This window comes from Henckelia pumila, chromosome 1, assembly GCF_033568475.1.
Source record: "Henckelia pumila isolate YLH828 chromosome 1, ASM3356847v2, whole genome shotgun sequence".
NCBI classification, from domain to species: Eukaryota; Viridiplantae; Streptophyta; class Magnoliopsida; order Lamiales; family Gesneriaceae; genus Henckelia; species Henckelia pumila.
The window spans coordinates 113,968,435-113,986,651 of NC_133120.1; the positions used below are offsets into that span (position 1 = coordinate 113,968,435).

At 29.9% G+C, this 18,217-nt stretch overlaps 1 protein-coding gene across 1 annotated transcript; it reads left to right on the top strand.

Annotated features, from left to right (window-relative positions):
- Window positions 1-1,735: 1,735 nt before the first annotated feature.
- Window positions 1,736-4,820, top strand: LOC140874662 (G-protein coupled receptor 1). Its single transcript, XM_073278017.1, has 9 exons — window positions 1,736-1,995; window positions 2,272-2,303; window positions 2,421-2,590; window positions 2,765-2,868; window positions 3,102-3,203; window positions 3,290-3,346; window positions 3,757-3,900; window positions 3,993-4,063; window positions 4,310-4,820. The coding sequence occupies exons 1-9, from the start codon at window positions 1,813-1,815 to the stop codon at window positions 4,410-4,412; spliced, it is 966 nt and encodes a 321-aa protein (XP_073134118.1). The 5' UTR covers window positions 1,736-1,812; the 3' UTR covers window positions 4,413-4,820.
- The last annotated feature ends 13,397 nt before the right edge of the window (window positions 4,821-18,217 follow it).

Consider the following 18,217-nt stretch of genomic DNA (forward strand, 5'->3'; position numbering starts at 1 on the left):
TTCATAAATAAATATTAATAAAAACATATTAATAAAAATTTTAATTATTGATTTCATGTGTGTAAATTTTATATAAAGTAATTAATACAAAAAAAAATCGTAACTTTTATTAAAAAATACATATATAATAATAAAAATAAAAATAAATTATTAATTTTCCAGGACCGCGGGTCAACCCACACGGGTCGCGAGCCTAGGCGGGTTGGCCCATCTAGGTTCACTTTTTGTTGGGTTGAAAAAATTTCAATCCAACCCACTTAAATTGTGTGGCGGGTCGGACCAACCCGGTGGACCTAACCCAAATTGACGGCTTTAGTTATAGCATGAGTTTCTTGGTGTGCTTATTTTCCATACATGATCGAAACTTTTAGTATGACTTCTTATTCTGACGATTGTTTAATCTAATCTTATTTTATGTCGTACAATTGGACATGCATTTAAAAAATTATTAAGATTAATAAAATTACAATAAAAAAATTGATCAAATCAACTAACTGAATATAATTATCTGACATTAGAATTACACAAATATATAACTTTACACTTTGAAAAGGAAACGAGAACAGTTTTATTAGCAAATCTGTAGACCTCGACTTTTTTTAAAAAGAAAAACAAAAATCTCGACTTTGTTGAAGTCTAAATGAAATTGACAAATTGTTACCAAAAATTAAAAAGACAATGATGCAACACCAACACCTATAACAACCATTTGGTGTTTTCCTTAAATTGGGAATGAATGGCGTACGCATTTGATTTTTTTTTTTCTCACTCATTGGAACCTCATACAGTCAATTTTTATCCTTAACTTAAATTATTTAAAGTCCAGTATTTTTGTTAAATTCAAATAAATATATATTATATTTTTCAAAATTATTTTATTAATACAATTATATGAATAAATTTATATTTATTTAAATTTTATATTATAAAAAAGATATCGTATTGTACGAAAATATTATAAATATTAATTAATACAAACTTACACATATATACATGTATACTAGCCATCTCGCAGCGTGTGTAACACATGTATCTTTAAATTTTATTTTTAAATATTTGATTTTTAAAAAAATATATATATAAAATAAATGAGACATAAAATTTTAAAAATTAAGAAGCAAATATAACGTGTAGTGGGGAGATTGGGGGAGAAAATGGGTGAAAGTGGCTTAGGAAGAATTCGGTCCTAATACATAAAAAACCAAACAGTTATTCTAAGGCATGAAGCTATTATAATATAGAAAGATAACAATTGATAAATTATGTATTCAAAAATAATATATATTAAAAACTTTATAAATATATAATAAATGAAGTTTTTCTTTTTATCTATGTTATAATATTATCATTTATATTGATATATATGTGTGTGTTTTTTCATTTATAATATACAAATTTACGTTAATACTTTTTCGAATGTATGTTATAAATTTTTTTTATATAGCATAGTAATTGGTAAAATTATATTTAAAAAAAAAAGCGAAAAGGTTTTTTAAAAAACATCGTCCGTAAAATTATAAAAAAACAAAACCTGAGAGATTCGAACTCTCGCGGGGCAGAGCACATGCGCTTAGCAGGCACACGCCTTAACCACTCGGCCAAAGCGACTCTTTTATTATTATTTTAATAATACATATTATATATATATTAAACGTGCAACTTACTGCGGATTCAGCAACCAATATCTGCACTGAGAATTAAAAATGGATTCCTTTCCCCATTTTGATTTCTTTTGGGCATTCGAATTCTGAAACTTATGGGTTAAGAAACGAAAACATTGATCAAATCTCGTGAGAAAGGGAGGATACTGAAATGGCCACCGTTCAGGCAATTATGGGGAACTTGACGGTGTCGGAGCGAGGAATCCTGACGGCGATCAACTCCGGCGCCTCCAGTCTATCGCTAATCGGCTCCGGATTCATAGTTCTCTGTTATTTACTATTTAGAGAGCTCCGAAAGTTCTCTTTCAAGCTCGTTTTCTTCCTCGCTCTTTCCGTAAGTGTTCTCGTTTTTGCCAAAATAAAATAAAACTAGGTATTTTTACTGATTTCAGTTTACTTACACTGTCGGGAGAAAGTGGTTTTCAGTTGGATTAAATAATAATAATGTGAATGGATTCGGTGATCTCCGAAGTTGAAATGATTGTCATTATTTTTGTCTAAAATTTTGGCCTGAAAATACAACAAATTGATCATCATATTCTTCTGATGACACTTGCTACATTTGTCTTCATTCTCGCGTTGTGAAGGACTTGCTTAACTCATGATGCAGGACATGTTCTGCAGTTTCTTCGGCATCATTGGGTATGTGCGTTGCTTGGTGGATATCGAATGTGATCAGCTCTCATCTCGAGTCATTTCTTTGCAATGACAGGGTTACATTTTTTGTTTTGTTCTTCCTTCACATTGTGTTGTATTCAGGGATCCATCCAAAGGACTCTTTTGTTATGCCCAAGGCTACACAACGCATTTTTTCTGTGTGGCTTCTTTCCTTTGGACAACTACAATCGCATTTACTCTACACCGCACGGTTGTTAGACATAAAACCGATGTGGAGGATTTGGAGCCGATGTTTCATCTGTATGTGTGGGGTAATGTTCTCTTGGTAACCTACTTTGGCTTTTTCTTAGAATCCAATAGAAGTGATGTTCCTTATTGGTTCAGTTGCATCATCGTTAGTTGGTATTTTTTATTTAATGCTCGCTTTTATGGAATTTAATGGTTTTTTTCTGGTTCTTGATTGGATGCCCAAACAATATTTTCAGGAACCTCAATTGTCATGACAGTAATTCGCTCTATTGGCAATGACCATGGTCATATAAGTCGTATAGGTGCATGGTGTTGGGCACAAACAGGGCGTACTGGAAAGGCAAGCATAAAGATGACTTTACTGCTCTGTTTTCTGTTTAACAAAGAGTTATGGCTGATCTGATACCTTTTTTAGCTAATCAAAAGCATGGAAGTTTATGGTTTAGTATGTACTCTTTATTGTTAATTGTGACTTTTAATGAATTTAATTTTTTTACCAGTCAATGTGAACTGTGCCAAAACGATATCGTTGTGATTCGCTTGCACTTCACTTTCTTTTTTCTTTTCCTGCAGGTGGTTCACTTTATAACATTTTATGCTCCTCTGTGGGGCGCAATTCTTTTCAATGGCATCACCTATTTTCAAGTGATACGCATGTTAAACAATGCAGCTCGTGTATGTAAAATACGATGTATATTCTTCTCAGATTGTGTTTTGTTTGCTGGATTGAATCCACATTAATGTTAAATACGTTGTTCCAGATGGCGGTTGGAATGTCAGAATGGGCATACCAATCAGATGCACGGCCTGATATGAAGGTTTTCTTCTCTCTTTTCTTCCTATGAACTTATCATCCAGAAACAAGGGAAGAAAATTCCCATCTATGAAAAGAAATTGACGACATTTTTTGCCTATTTAGCTGCTCTACTTTTGGCCATTTTCCTAAATAGTAATATCAATGACATGGTTGGAATACAATTATGACCCCCTGAAGAAATCAGGATGCTGAATCACTTGTTTTATTCCCTGGTTTCAAACACCTCTAGACAATAGGAAACTATACTTTAAGTAAAAAAATTTAAAGCCGACCAATTTATGATACTGCAATGCCATAGCAATTTCCAACTCTTGAAAACATGTATGGAATGTTGAGCCCATGGAAGAATTTTCAAACTTTTGGAAAAAAGCAGAGGAATGCTTCCTTATTTTTTCACTCCCTCCTCAACAGGTGCTGAATAGATGGGGTTACTATCCACTCATCCTCATAGGATCATGGTTCTTTGGCACAATTAACCGTATCCATGACTTAATTGAACCAGGTCATAAAATCTTTTGGCTGTCAGTTCTTGATGTTGGCATGTCAGCACTTATGGTAAGTCTGCAATTTGTAAAAGCTCATGGTCAGATGAATTTTATGTTTGCTTCTCGGGTTTGAAACTTCATCCTTCTGGTGATTTGTTTAAGGGCCTCTTCAACTCAATAGCCTATGGTCTCAACTCGTCAGTGCGGAGGGCCATTTACGAAAGATTGGATCTGTAAGTGACAAGGCTGGCATCCATTTCCTCCTGTTCATTTAATAATTTCCATTTGACACCCAAAATCAGATTCTCAAGTGGAAGGATAAACAAAGGCACTGATCAGTTTTAAGTGAAGGAGATTAGTTTTTATCGCACAGTTCTGTACACACTCACACTCCCAACCTAGCTGTATGTTTATGCATCCAGGGTACAATGCTTGACCTTTGTGTTGAAGATGAAGTAGTTATTGTGCATTTTTTTCAGGTTACCAGATAGATTTAGAAGATGGTTTCCAAAGAGTTGGAAGCCAAGGGGCCAACAACTGGCCAGTGAGCTGGTTTCATTGAAAATTGAGGACCAACGGTGACATCGAATTGTTTCCCTCCTCGTCCATTTATCGGAGGTAAAATTATGTTCGATCACTGACTTAGATTGACCGAGAAGAATAGATTGCAAGCTAGAGTGTATCCTTGTTGCTTGTGCTATCATCAGTGTTAAGCATTGGCCAGCTAATGATTCACGCGAATCTATATGAATATTTGAACACATTCAACTATTCTTTGAGTTGTTTTTATCAGTATAGCCTTTATCCAGTGTCCTCTGTAACAATGTTGACGATTGAATTGAGAAAAAGCTCATTTTCCTCGAAATGGTATCAAAACCCCCGTTATAAGCTAGAAGAAAGTGTTTCAGTTTTAGGGAAGAAGATTTTATTGTATCCGAGACTTTTTAGTTTGGGAAAATATATATATATATATGCCTGGTTTCTGCTTTATATATATGGATATGGATATGGATATGGATATGGATATGGATTTGGATTTGGATTTGGTTGTTCTTTATATTTATATTTATATTTATATTTATATATATATATATATATATATATATATATATATATTTATTAGTAAAAAGCACGTGTGTGGGTGTGTGAGTAACGTATTTTATAACATAAAATAAAAAAAAATAACTTTAGTTTATTCACATTTATAATAAAAGTAAATTAAATAAGTATTGAAATTTCAAATAATCTATTTGATTTATTTTTTTTGGAGATGTATAACATATCTAATATTGACTAATTGCTTTATGCCTCAATCTTAAATTTGTTTTGATAAATCTTGATTATCTTTTGAGTTTTATTTTTCAATAATTATTTTTGACTTATTTATATTGAAGAATTTACTTTTTTTTTGGAAACAAAGAATTTACTTTTTAATATTACATGTATTGTATAATAATTTCTTTCTATTTTTGACACCTAATAACATGTTAATTTAATCAAATACAAATTTTGCTTCATTTTTTTTAATTATAATTTATTTTAAAATTTTAAGTAAAAATATGCACCTACTATGAGCATCTATTTGAGCACAGTGAGACAAACGACATACACTTATTAGATACTAGTTTCACCCCGTGCGATGCACAGATTATTAATATTTTAATAAATAAAAAATTATTATTACTTTTTAGAATATATATCATAAAAAATTTATATCAAGTTTATAATTAATATACATATAAAATTGATTTACTAACAATCAATATATCAAACATTCACAACGATACTTTTTAAAAAATTCAAAAATGTAATATTATATAAATTTTTTTATATATTTAATATGATAAATATTAGTGAGAACTAAACATATAAAAGTAACACAACACTCAAAATAATAACATAAATTGAATAAAATGATACATCATTGTATATATTTTAATGCATTCTATATTTTTCAGGTGGGTCCAGCCATAATATCGATTATCTTAAACAAAACCTAATTATCATTTATAGCATTTATGAAAATTTTAACATATATAGGGGCAAAAAAAAATTAACTGAAATTAATTGAAAAATAATGATATATAATCAAATTTTGAATCGAAATTGATACATTATTATAAATAACATTTTTTAAATTTTTTACATATATATAACACAAAAATTCAACCAAAATTAAGAATTCGTGATAAATTTATATCAAATTTTTAATTTTGAAACAAAAAATTGATACATTACAATATATATAGTATTTATGAACATTTTCATATATGTACACAACAAAAAATTGAAATTAAATTAAAAAGTATTGATAATATCTTGTCAAATTTAAAATTTGAATAAAAAATTGGTACTGCATCATATATTGCATTTATGAAAATTTTCAAATACACATAGACATAAAAAATTTAACTAAAACTAAAAAGTAGCAATAACTTCCGATCAAATTTAATTTTTTAAAATTGAAAATTGTTACATCGTCATATGTAATATTTATCGAAATTTACACATATACATGATTACAAAAAAATTAGAAGAAATTATAAAGTATTAATAGTATCCTTTGAAATTTCAATGTTTAAACCAAAAATTGGTACATTATTATATATATAATTTACAAATTTTTTTTTTTACATATTTGACCAAAAATTAATTGAAATTATAAAGTATTGATAACATACTAACATCCAATCAAATTTCAAATTTGAACAAAAAAATTGGTATATTATCATATATAACATTTATGAAAATTTTCACATATATATATATGAACATAAAATTTAACTGAAATAAAAAATAGCGATAATATACGATCAAATTTCAAATTTTGAACCGTACATTGGTACATTAAAAATTTTAAAATTTTGAATCAAAAATTTTAAAATTTTGAAACATCGGATAAATTTTGAACAAAAAATAATGATATAAAAAAATTTGAAACCTAAAATATTGAAACAATCAATAAAATTTTAAAATTTGAAATATCCAATCAAATATCAAATTTTGAACCAAAAATTATCATATATATACAATTAATGAGAATTTTCACACACGTACATAATTGACTGAAATTAAATTAATAATATTTCAAATAAGTATTTTAAATTTTATTTATAATACTTATTTTATTTAATGAATTATAAAAATTCTTAAAGACGGATCAAATTATTTATTACAATTTTGTTATTATTTTTTGTATAGCTGGTAGTTATTATTGATAACATGTATATGTTGATCACGATTCACGCATGCAAATATATTAATATTCTTTTGTTTAATATTATTTCAAAACCAATATATTTACATAAATATATGAGAAATAATTATGAATGTTATTATTTTTTAAAAAAATACATCAATTAAATAATAATAATAATAATAATAATAATAATAATAATAATAATAATAATAATAATAATAATAATAATAATAATAAGAAAACAATCGATAAACCTAAAATAAAAAAATTAATGAAATATTATAATTGATGCAGATATTTAAAGTTATTTTATATTTTCAATGTTCTTAATTTCAATCTCAATATGAATTTGAAAAGTTTTGAAATTAATTTTATATTTGGTAGGTGAATATCTCTTACTATTATATTAAAGATGTGAGTCTCATACTAATTTTTTTTTGTAAGTTGGTATGGTCTTTTCTTATTTTCAAATAATTCCTTACTATTTTACAAAAAAAAAAAAAAAAAACAATGGAAAAGTAGATAATATTCATCGGTAAAATTCACATTTCAAAAAATAACTTCCCACATCCATTTTCTTTGTATATGCAGTTATTTTTTCTCTCTTCTATTACTTAGCCTTATATTTCTCTTTCTTATGCAAAACAAAAGAAAAAAACCAAAACTAACTCAATTTTTGAAACACTATATCAAATATGTTTAAATTAAGCACAAACTCATTTATCACATTTTTTGTTACACACGTGTGTGTCAATGTTGCTAGTAATTAATGAAAAATTTTGCATATATATAAGCATAAAAAATTAGCAAAACTCTATATATATATATATATATATATATATATATATATCATTTATGAAAACTATATGCAAGCATATATAAATGTTTTAGGTTGTGTCGTAAGTTTTTTAATATTAATTTGACATATATATACACGATATTTAAATTATTTACGATATTTTTGGTAAGATTAATTTGTATATGGACACAATAAATCAATTAAAATTAAAAAACAAACATTGATAAAAGTAGTAAATATAAATTTATTTTTACAAATTTAACCAAAAATATTATTAGTATTATTTGAACCGAATACATTATCTATAACCTTAATCATCATATTATTATTATTATTTGAACCGAAAACATTATCTATAGTTTTAACAAAATTTCATCCATAATTTTTATTTATAGTAAGTATGTTTTGGCGAGAAACTACTATATTTAGTAAAAACTCTGTTTTTATATATATAATAATAATAATTTAGTAAAAACTCTGCTTTTATATATATAATAATTATGAAACTGTAGATCCAATATGTGGACATTCACATTACCACAGTGGTGCTCACATATGATGAACTCTCACTGTAAGAATCTATGTGAACATTGAAGAGGTGACATCAGGTAAATTAAATAGATGGATATTATATCAATTAGTGCTCATGTACGCACAGTGAATGGTCAACATATCTAAATATTATATATATGTATGCAGTGACGGAACTACATGGTCCCGAAAGGGTACGACCGCTTTTCCTGAAATTTTTTAAAAAAATTAGTACTATATATATAATATCTTTTTTAAATACAACTTTAATTGTACAACTTCCCCTTCAATAATAAAGAATCATGACCTCCATTTTGACTACCATGATCAGCTTTGAATAAATAACAATAAATATAGATTTGGAGATCACGACGAATTAATTCCTGAAAGAAGGACCAATCTTTACTATTATCGCGTTGAAAGGTTTTATGAAGTGACAGATTTACAACTTCGAGAGTTAAACAATTGTTTTAGCGAGGTGAACACAAATTTGTTGTTATTTCTGATATGTTTGATCCATCAAATTTGTTTTTTTTTTTACTTTTGATGAAGAAAAATTTTCTTCGATTTGCTTAATTTTAGCATCTGATTTTTCTATAATAACGTTAGTACATCTTGAACACCACCTTCACAACTTTATTTTTGACATATGAAGTTGAAATCAATTCTCGGAGGCTGTAGAAATTAAAGAGATTGCTAAAAAGATCATTTAATCGAAGAAACATCAACTATATAATTTGATACATTTATTTTTGAAGTTAACATTGTCTTATTAATTGTAACTGCAACTGTAGTGAGCGTTTTTTGAATATTCAAAATCATCAAAACATCACTTCATAATCGATTGAGAGATGATATGTAAATAATATTTTGGTATCGTATATTGAGTTAGATATGTTTGATACAGTTGATAATGAATATATTATTCAGTATTTTCATAGAGTTTTATCATAAAACATATAAAGTTAATATATGTCATTTATTATACATTTTCTTTAACTTATTGAATTCGTTCACTCAATAAAAATTTTTGGATACGTCACTGTATTATGTATGTGTATAGTCTCATTTGATTTTTTTTTTTTTTTTTAAAAAAAATAAAAAATTGTTGGGAAATCAGTTAGTTCTGTTGGTAAATATGTGTAGGAAGGAAAGAGAAGATATATATATAATTATATACTACATATCGGGCACAGGACACATTGAATGGCGATTATTATAATGCAATAAGATATTGAATGTGCTTGCCAGCTCCCTAGACTGCGACACCTTGCGGGTTCGGGCAATTTTTCGGACACGAGGCTCACCTTGTTCAGTATGCACCACAAATTATTCTTATTTTTTTATATAATATAATATAATATATAATTTATTTATTGACAAATTTGCATCCATACACTACATCACAACATGGTTGATTTGTCAAATGGATGGCTCTTCAATGATTAAAAATTACTTGATGATCCCACTAATCTCTCATTTGGTGATTATGACACGAAAGTTTTAAAGAAAATAAAAGACAGAAATACAGTGGTCAAGCTGTTCAATTGTATACTGTTTACAATTTTTTACTAAATGTAAGACGAGGTAAGAATATTGAATCTCATCGTATGTTGAAAATAATTTAGTTCAATTTATTCTTGATATGTTGTCTTAAAATTCTTGAATTTTATGGAACAACACAATTTATGGAATCAAAATTAGATAGTTTTCGAGCATCCAGACATGATTTCGAGTTGTGAAAGATTCTGTGTTTCAATTCAAATTTTAAGTGATTGTTTGAAGTTTTCACACTCACGAAATATTTAGCCTTCAAATAACGACTTGCCTTTTTGTGTGTTTTGTACCTTCCATACCAAAATTTAATTGATAAAGGGAAGGAAGCCGGCATATGTATAAATTTAATTAATAGTGCATGGTTGGATTTTTTTAATCTATTGAAGTACAGCCAATAAATTGAACGAATAATTATCATGTTTCATACTTCTCTTCACACAAAAACAATTAACCTGAAATCATTTTACGAATTAATTTTAAAAAACGAATTTCTGATATCACTCGGTTAATAAATTTTTTTTACTTATAATATTAAAATATTATTTTTTATTACAAATATTAATCGAAATTAATTATCTAATAACGAAGATATACACGGTTTTTATTAATTAAATACATCGGATAATCACGGTATACATATAATTTAATAGAGCACATGTGCCATGTTGTTTAATTAATCAATCTATTGTGTCCTTCAGGGAATGCACGGCAACAGTGTCAGATTCAGACAATCATTATCAAAAAAATACATGTGAGAGATGATGTAATTTTTTAGCATTCAAATGCCCCTTTGTAATTCTAAGTTTATAAAGATGAGCATAGAACTTTTTGAAGAATATTCACATTATAGACATAAAATTTAAAAATTATCAAAGCATCGTTTTTCTCATACGAAATAAAAATTTTAATTTTTTAATGCGCCATATCGAAATGAAAACAACTTTTAGAATAATACATACTAGTCACAGTATACATATGTTATGCGTGTATTGTTATAATTGAATATGATTTCATAACATCTTAGTAAGATATAAAACTTATTAACGTGATTTTTTATTATCATAAATCTTATAACAAATCATTTTAATAATAAAACACGGTGTTTGCAATATATACACTAAATATAAATTTGTAGAAATAATAAAAGATAAAAATAAGAGAAATTACTCCTTTTAATGGAAGATTTTTTTTATAAAAAAAAAGTAAGTAAACGTTGTAGAGAGGAAAAGTCACAACAGCATGGCCTTCGGAAGTTTGAAAAAGTGGACTTAGGATATTATAATTGGGGTAATAATTTTACATTATTATCCTCGTCGATGTATTCAACAGTGAATAAAATTGAAGATGAATTTTGGATTATATTGTTTGGTTTGAGTGATATGATAAATAATACATAGATAAGTAGCATAATGCAATATAAAATAAATAAAAAATGATAGTTAATATAATATTTGTTAGGAATCTGATGTCCCTAAAAAATATACGGGTCTAACCCGACCCGAGCCCAATAATTCATATTTTTGGAAATATACTTTGGGGCCCATTTAGTCTTATTTTATGAGAGGCCTAGTCTGAAATGGCCCTGGTAGGGAACAAGATCGTAATCGTGAATACATGGGTTTGAACCCTAACTGGTATGGTTGGAGCCCGACCCGAGCCAAGGAAGGGTCCAATATTCAGAACCTTCCACTAATCTCGAGCACATAAAGATCATCAACAGATAAAGATAATATCTTATAAATCCAATATTTGATATTATCTTCAAATTGGTATTAGAATCCTACTTGGTCAGGGCTCTTACCCGAGTAGAGTCCTGTTCTAACACATGTTCTACCTTGACAAGGTAACCTACCCCTCCAAACCCCTATAAATATAGGTATGGTTCATGATTTATAAAATCATCTTTTATATTCACTTCTGGCTCACACACTCACACACACATATTCTCTTGTTCTTCTTATAGTCACGCTCTTTTACTTTCGAGCACTGACTTAGGCATCGGAGGGGTCACGCCGAAACACCTTCGGCGCCCCCTAACTTGGCTTTTGTCTGTGCAGAAATCCATCGTGCCCGACCCGACCCCGTTTTGTAAAGATTTGGAGATTCGCTCTATCAGACCGAACCCGGAGGAAAAAATCGACATCATCAGAATCAATCAGAACAAATTCGATATTCCGAGAATTTTACTAGACAAACACACACAGCAAACTCAAGAACACAATCCCAGTCCCAGATAAAAAATCACACAAAATAAAAATTTTAAAATAATTTTAAAATGGGCTACAATGGAATTCTATAGCAACTTGGGTTAATCATTTTCATAAAGCGAGGACGAATACAAAGTAGTTGCTATAGGGGTCCATTGTGTGCAGTCGCGCAGGCACGGGCCTGGGCCCAGGGCGTGACAGAATGGTATCAGAGACGGTCACCAGCCGGCAGACCCCGGGAAATAAGTGCTATGTGGGACAAAGTGCTACGTGCATGGGAGCCACCTCTTGAACCTGTATGAGCCACCTCTAGATTCCCAGTGCTGGTGGATCGACTCAGGTCGCGACGAGGACGTCGCGTTCTGAAGGAGGGGTGATTGTGAGACCTTGTCCCACATGGAAAAATGAAATATTTAAAATTAGTTTAAAATGGGCTAAATGGACTTCTATAGCAACTTGGGTTAATCATTTTCGTAAAGCGAGGACGAATACGAAGTAGTTGTTATAATGGCCCATTGTGTGCAGTCGCGCAGGCACGGGCCTGGGCCCGGGGCGTGACAGTTTCGAACGTTCATGATATACTTGGTGTTTTGTCAAGTGTATCGCACTTTGGTTGTCACAGTGTACTACAACTTCATCTTTCTTCACACCAAGCTCCGCTGTTTTGTCAAGTGTATCGCACTTTGATTGTCACAGTGTACTACAACTTGATCTTGCTTCATACCAAGCTTCACTATCATCCATTTTAAGCACAATCCTTTTTTTATGGCCTCGGTAACAACTATGAATTCTGCTTCAGTTGTGGAAAGGGCAACTATTGACTATAGAATAGACTTCCAAGTAATCACAGTGCCATAAAAGGTGAACACATATCCAGTCAATGACTTCCTCATGTTTAAGTTCCCAGCAAAATTTGAATCAACATATCCAACCACCGGATCAATTCCATCTTGTTGTTTCTAAAACTTCAACCCAAGCACAGTAATGTTTATGAGATATCTGAGAATCTATTTAAGAGTTTCCCAATGATATGTACCTGGATTAGCCATAAACCTTGACACAACACTGATTGCATATGCCAGATCAGACCTACTACATACCATTTCATATATGAGACTTCCAACTCCACTAGAATATGGAATACAAGCCATCTTCATCTTGTCCTCCTCAGTTTCAGGTGACTGATTCGCAGATAGCTTCAAATGCTGTCCTTGAGGGGTCAAAACAGATTTTTCTTGATTCATGTTAAATTTCAAAACTACCTTCGTCAAATAGTTCTTCTGACTCAGATCAATCTCCTGCCTTTTCCTGTTTCTCATTATGTCAATGCCCAAGATTCTCTTTGCTTCTCCTAAATCTTTCACCTCGAACTCTGAGTTGAGTTGGTGTTTCAAGGATGATATCTCTGCCTTAATTTTACTTGCAATCAAGATATCATCAACGTAAATCAGTAGGTACAAGATAACCTGCTCTTCATCCTTATTTAGATAGACACATCTGTAATATTGGCTTTTCACAAAACCAATACAAATCATGAACTCATCAAACCTCCTATTCCACTGCCTCGGACTCTTCTTTAGCCCATACAACGACTTTCTCAGTAAGCAAATATTATTCTGTGTTTTCTGATGTTGTAGCCCTTCGATTGTTCCATATAGATGGTTTCTTCAAGGTCACCGTGTAGGAAAGCAGTTTTCACATCAAGCTGCTCGAGCTCCAAATCAAGCCGGTTCACCAGTGCTAACATTATCCGGATGGAACAATGTTTAACCACTGGAGAATAGACTTCATTAAAATCTATTTCTACCTGACCAAAAACCTTTGCAATCAATCTGGCTTTATACTTGATCTGATCTGTACCAGGAGTTCCTTCCTTCTGTTTATAGATCCACTTACATCTCAAAGTCTTCTGATGATTCGATCTGTCTACTAATGTCCATGTTTGATTTTTCTCCAGTAAGTTCATCTCTTCATTCATAGATTTTATCCACTTGTTTTTGTGTTTACTTGCCATAGCTTCATTATATGTATTCGGCTCTGAATACTCTACCTCCTCAGCTACTGTAAATAGGGGTGTGCAATCGGTTAAAATCGAACCGACCGAACCAAAATTTGAATAACCGAACCAACCGAATTTTTATAGCAAAACCGAGAAAACAAAACCGATAAACAATCGGTTAAATCGGTTTCGACCGAAACCGATTTTTTTATTTAAAAAAAATAAAGTCATCAACAACTGAAATACAAAAATACATCATTCGAATGCAAACTAAACTTAATTACATTCAAGTTTTAAATCAACCAAAAGATGATAAAACATGCCCAAATATTAAAAAAAAATACATGTAGCATTTGGTGGAAAAAAAAAGTAACAAACCAGAGCACAATCAATCATCTCAAATCCTTAAAGCAAACCATCTCCACACATACGTATAAAACACTAAAATCATATAAATCAAGGAGAATGGGGAAGCATTATGAAATCTAATTGACCACAGACCAATCGTTCTTCAATTTATTATATTTTCGAGAAATCAAGGAGTTGGTATAGTTCGTAGGGGAGAAAGTAAAGAGTTTAAAACCTACCAATGTTGTGTGCGTGCCTTCAGCAAAAAAATTCCATGAAAATTTTGCCACTCAGTAGGGAAGAGCCGAAGATGAGGATGAATTCTGCTATCAGAAATTAGGGCGCAACAAATTGGGAAAAATGGAAAACACATAAACGAAATGAGACTTAGATATGTTTTGTAGTTGGGCTCTTGGGCTAGATTTAAATAAAATTGGGTTATATTATATATAAATCCCAGCATAAATAAGAACCCATCGAGAGTAAAGTTAAGGGCATAATATTTTTTTAAATTATATATATTAAAAAATCGGTTTAACCGATATATTTTCAAAAAAACCAAAATCGAACCAATTAAACCGATTAGACCGATATTTTAAAAAATAAAACCGACCAACTGAATAAACCGAACCAAATTTCTTATTTTTTTCAGTTCGATCGGTTTTTTCGGTTTGACCGATATTTTGCTCACCCCTAACTGTAAGTGCATACCAAGCTAGATCGGCTTCACCAAACCTCTTTGGAGCTCTGATCTCTCTTTTGGTCCTGTCTCTTGCAAGATTATAGGTACTCAAGTCTTTTTTTTTTTTTTTTATCAATTTCTGTCACATTTTCATCTTGCATCTCTTTTGACTCAGTGACTGGCACAGAAGACTCCACCTCAAACGAAAATTTAAGATTCTAACTGATCTGACTGTCCCTTCCATATGTATTCATTTTATATCCAAGTTTGGTTTCATCAAATATTAAAAATACTAAAAAAATATATTGATATTGTTTAAATTGTTCGAACCGAATTTGAAAAGAATATTAAACTTTATCAATACAAACATAAAATATCAAATTGATCATTATTTTTATAAAATATTAATTCTGGGGCTATGATAGGATCGGTTTAGGGGGAGTCACTGTAGTAGTTTACCCTACTAGCTTTTACAAGTTGAGTTTAGTTGACATTAGTCAGCTGAGCTTTTTCTTTCTCGTGTGTCTATGTTGATTAACAAACAAAGTATGAGCGAAAAATGCCAATCAACATATTAGAACATGATTCAAATGATTAATCATTTTCGTGAGTATGTGGAAATGATAAACTTAACGTTAAGTAACACAAGGGATGTTTATGGATGTTCGGAGATTTCAATCACTCTTACGTCACCCCTTCTTTCACCTCGAAAGGATTCACTCTAGAAGACTTTGACAGTTACAAAAAATTTGTAAAAGCCCGATCCAAGACTAGGACTTACACACATAGCCTATCCCAGAGCTCCTATAAACAAGAACACAACCCTCGACTGTTTCTTATCACAACGATAGTGTTTTTACAGAACTCTCAACTGATCTATTACATAAATTACAACTCAATAGAGCTTTAGCACAAATTGATACTATACTTGATCAATCAAGACTTTATGTTTGTGATTGATCAGTTGATTACCACAATCCTTGAAGTTATTGAGAGTGTTTTCAATTGTTGTGCTTGATTGTGTTACCCACTGAATATTTTCTTGTTATCACGTATGTGCCAAGTCTCTCTTTTTCGATCTTGTATTTATAAGCTTTCTCTAACGACTCTATTTGATTTCAAATCATTTGTCGTTGGCTTGTCTTTTATTCAACATTCTCTGACAATAGTACGCTGACTTTCCCTTTGTAACTTTGCGTTGTTAGTTTTGTACGGAAACCTTATACACTTCTGATTGCGATGGTAAACTGATGCAATGAGTAAGGTGCCTACGATTGATCAGTTTGGTGGCTCAGTTTGTTATCAGTTTAGCACATGTCTTCATATGATCAGTTTAGCCCTTTTTCTTTGGAGACTCGTTTTAACGCTTTCTTTAATAAAGCGTTCCTTTTCTCTTGAAGACTAAATTCTGGCCATTCGATGTATCTTTAGTTTAGGTCAACGGTCAACTCAGTTTAACTCATATCAGTTTGTGTTTCCTGATTTGTTGACTTCAATCGTATTAGTTTGACCAACACCGAAACTTGGATATTTCAGTTTCCATATATATATATATATATATATATATATATATGTATATGTATATATGTATATGCCTTATTTTAGTTGATCACTAACTCAACATATATATAATTAAAAATTTTGGTCCAACTCCTGGGTCGGCCCTGAGACAGTGACCTCGTTGGCCTTATGAAAAGTACTTATTCTTGAGGACTCGACTCATGAAAAAATATTATTTTTTATTAAAAAAAAAAGTATTGCTTTCGACTCCACATATGGATGAAGTTAGTTAGTTAATATACGGTCTTTGGATTTTATAGTCGCTTATGATATGGTCTTACGGATTTATATTCGTGAGATATGACGACCCGATCCATATTTACAGTGAAAAATAATATTGCTGACATAACAATAGTATTTTTTCATGAGATAGATGAGATCGGAGACCTGTCTCATAAAATTGACATATGAGACCGTGTCAAACAACAAGAAATAGATAATGGATATGATGTTTATTTTCAACTAGTAATTATCTCAAGAATTAGAAAGAGATTATGAAAATAACAATATTTTGCAACGGGAAAAAAAACAGGTAGATAAAACTTATCAGTAAACTAGCGTCCTTTGCACGCATATACATAAATATTTTTATGTTAATTAATTTTCATGTTATTTTTAAAACTCACGTGATGAATTAGATATCCAAAAGTTTAAGATTAAAAATTCAAACAAAGACAACGAATGTCATTTTGGTAAATAAGATAACATCTAATGACTAAAAAAAGAGGAGATCAATGGTCATATAAAATGACTAATTTGTCTAATAGTTTTGGTTTATGTTGGAAATTAAATTAGGATATGATCGTAATTTCATCTCAAGATTCACTAATTAATTGAAAGTTAATTAATTAAATAATCTTTGCTATAATAATATAGTATAGTAAGATATATGTTACTTTAAGTATATAGGTAAAAATTATTATTATATTTTCAAATATTGTTTCAAGAATTTAGGAAAATCATCAAAAAGGTTTATTTTTTAAGTTATAATACAATTAAATATAAGTGTTGTAAGGCCCGAAAATATTAAAGTATTAATTATGGGATTTGAGAATTAAATTACATATTATGGGATAATATTGATTTGAGAGGTTATGGAAATGATAGATTTAATTTCCGAGTCGAAAATATTTAATTTGAAAATTTACGGATTTCGAGAATTCTTAAATTAAAAGAATAAATATTCGATTTGAATATTTATGAAATTTAAGATTAAATTTCATGTTTCAGAAATTAAAAAAGATTAATTTTGAAGATACAACCCGATCAGGGACTGATTTGCAAATATCAAAGTTTGAAAGGCTAAAATGCAAAAGGCCGGGATTATTTAATTAATCCAAAATTATTTAATTTTAATCCGAGTATATTTAATTTGGGAATATTTAGAGTTTTTATTTAAATTCTAATATTCTTAAATTATTTTGGATTGAAATTGAATTAAAAAGAGGGCCGAGGACTGAATTGCAATTAATAAAGATTTGAGGGATTAAATTGCAAGTTATGCA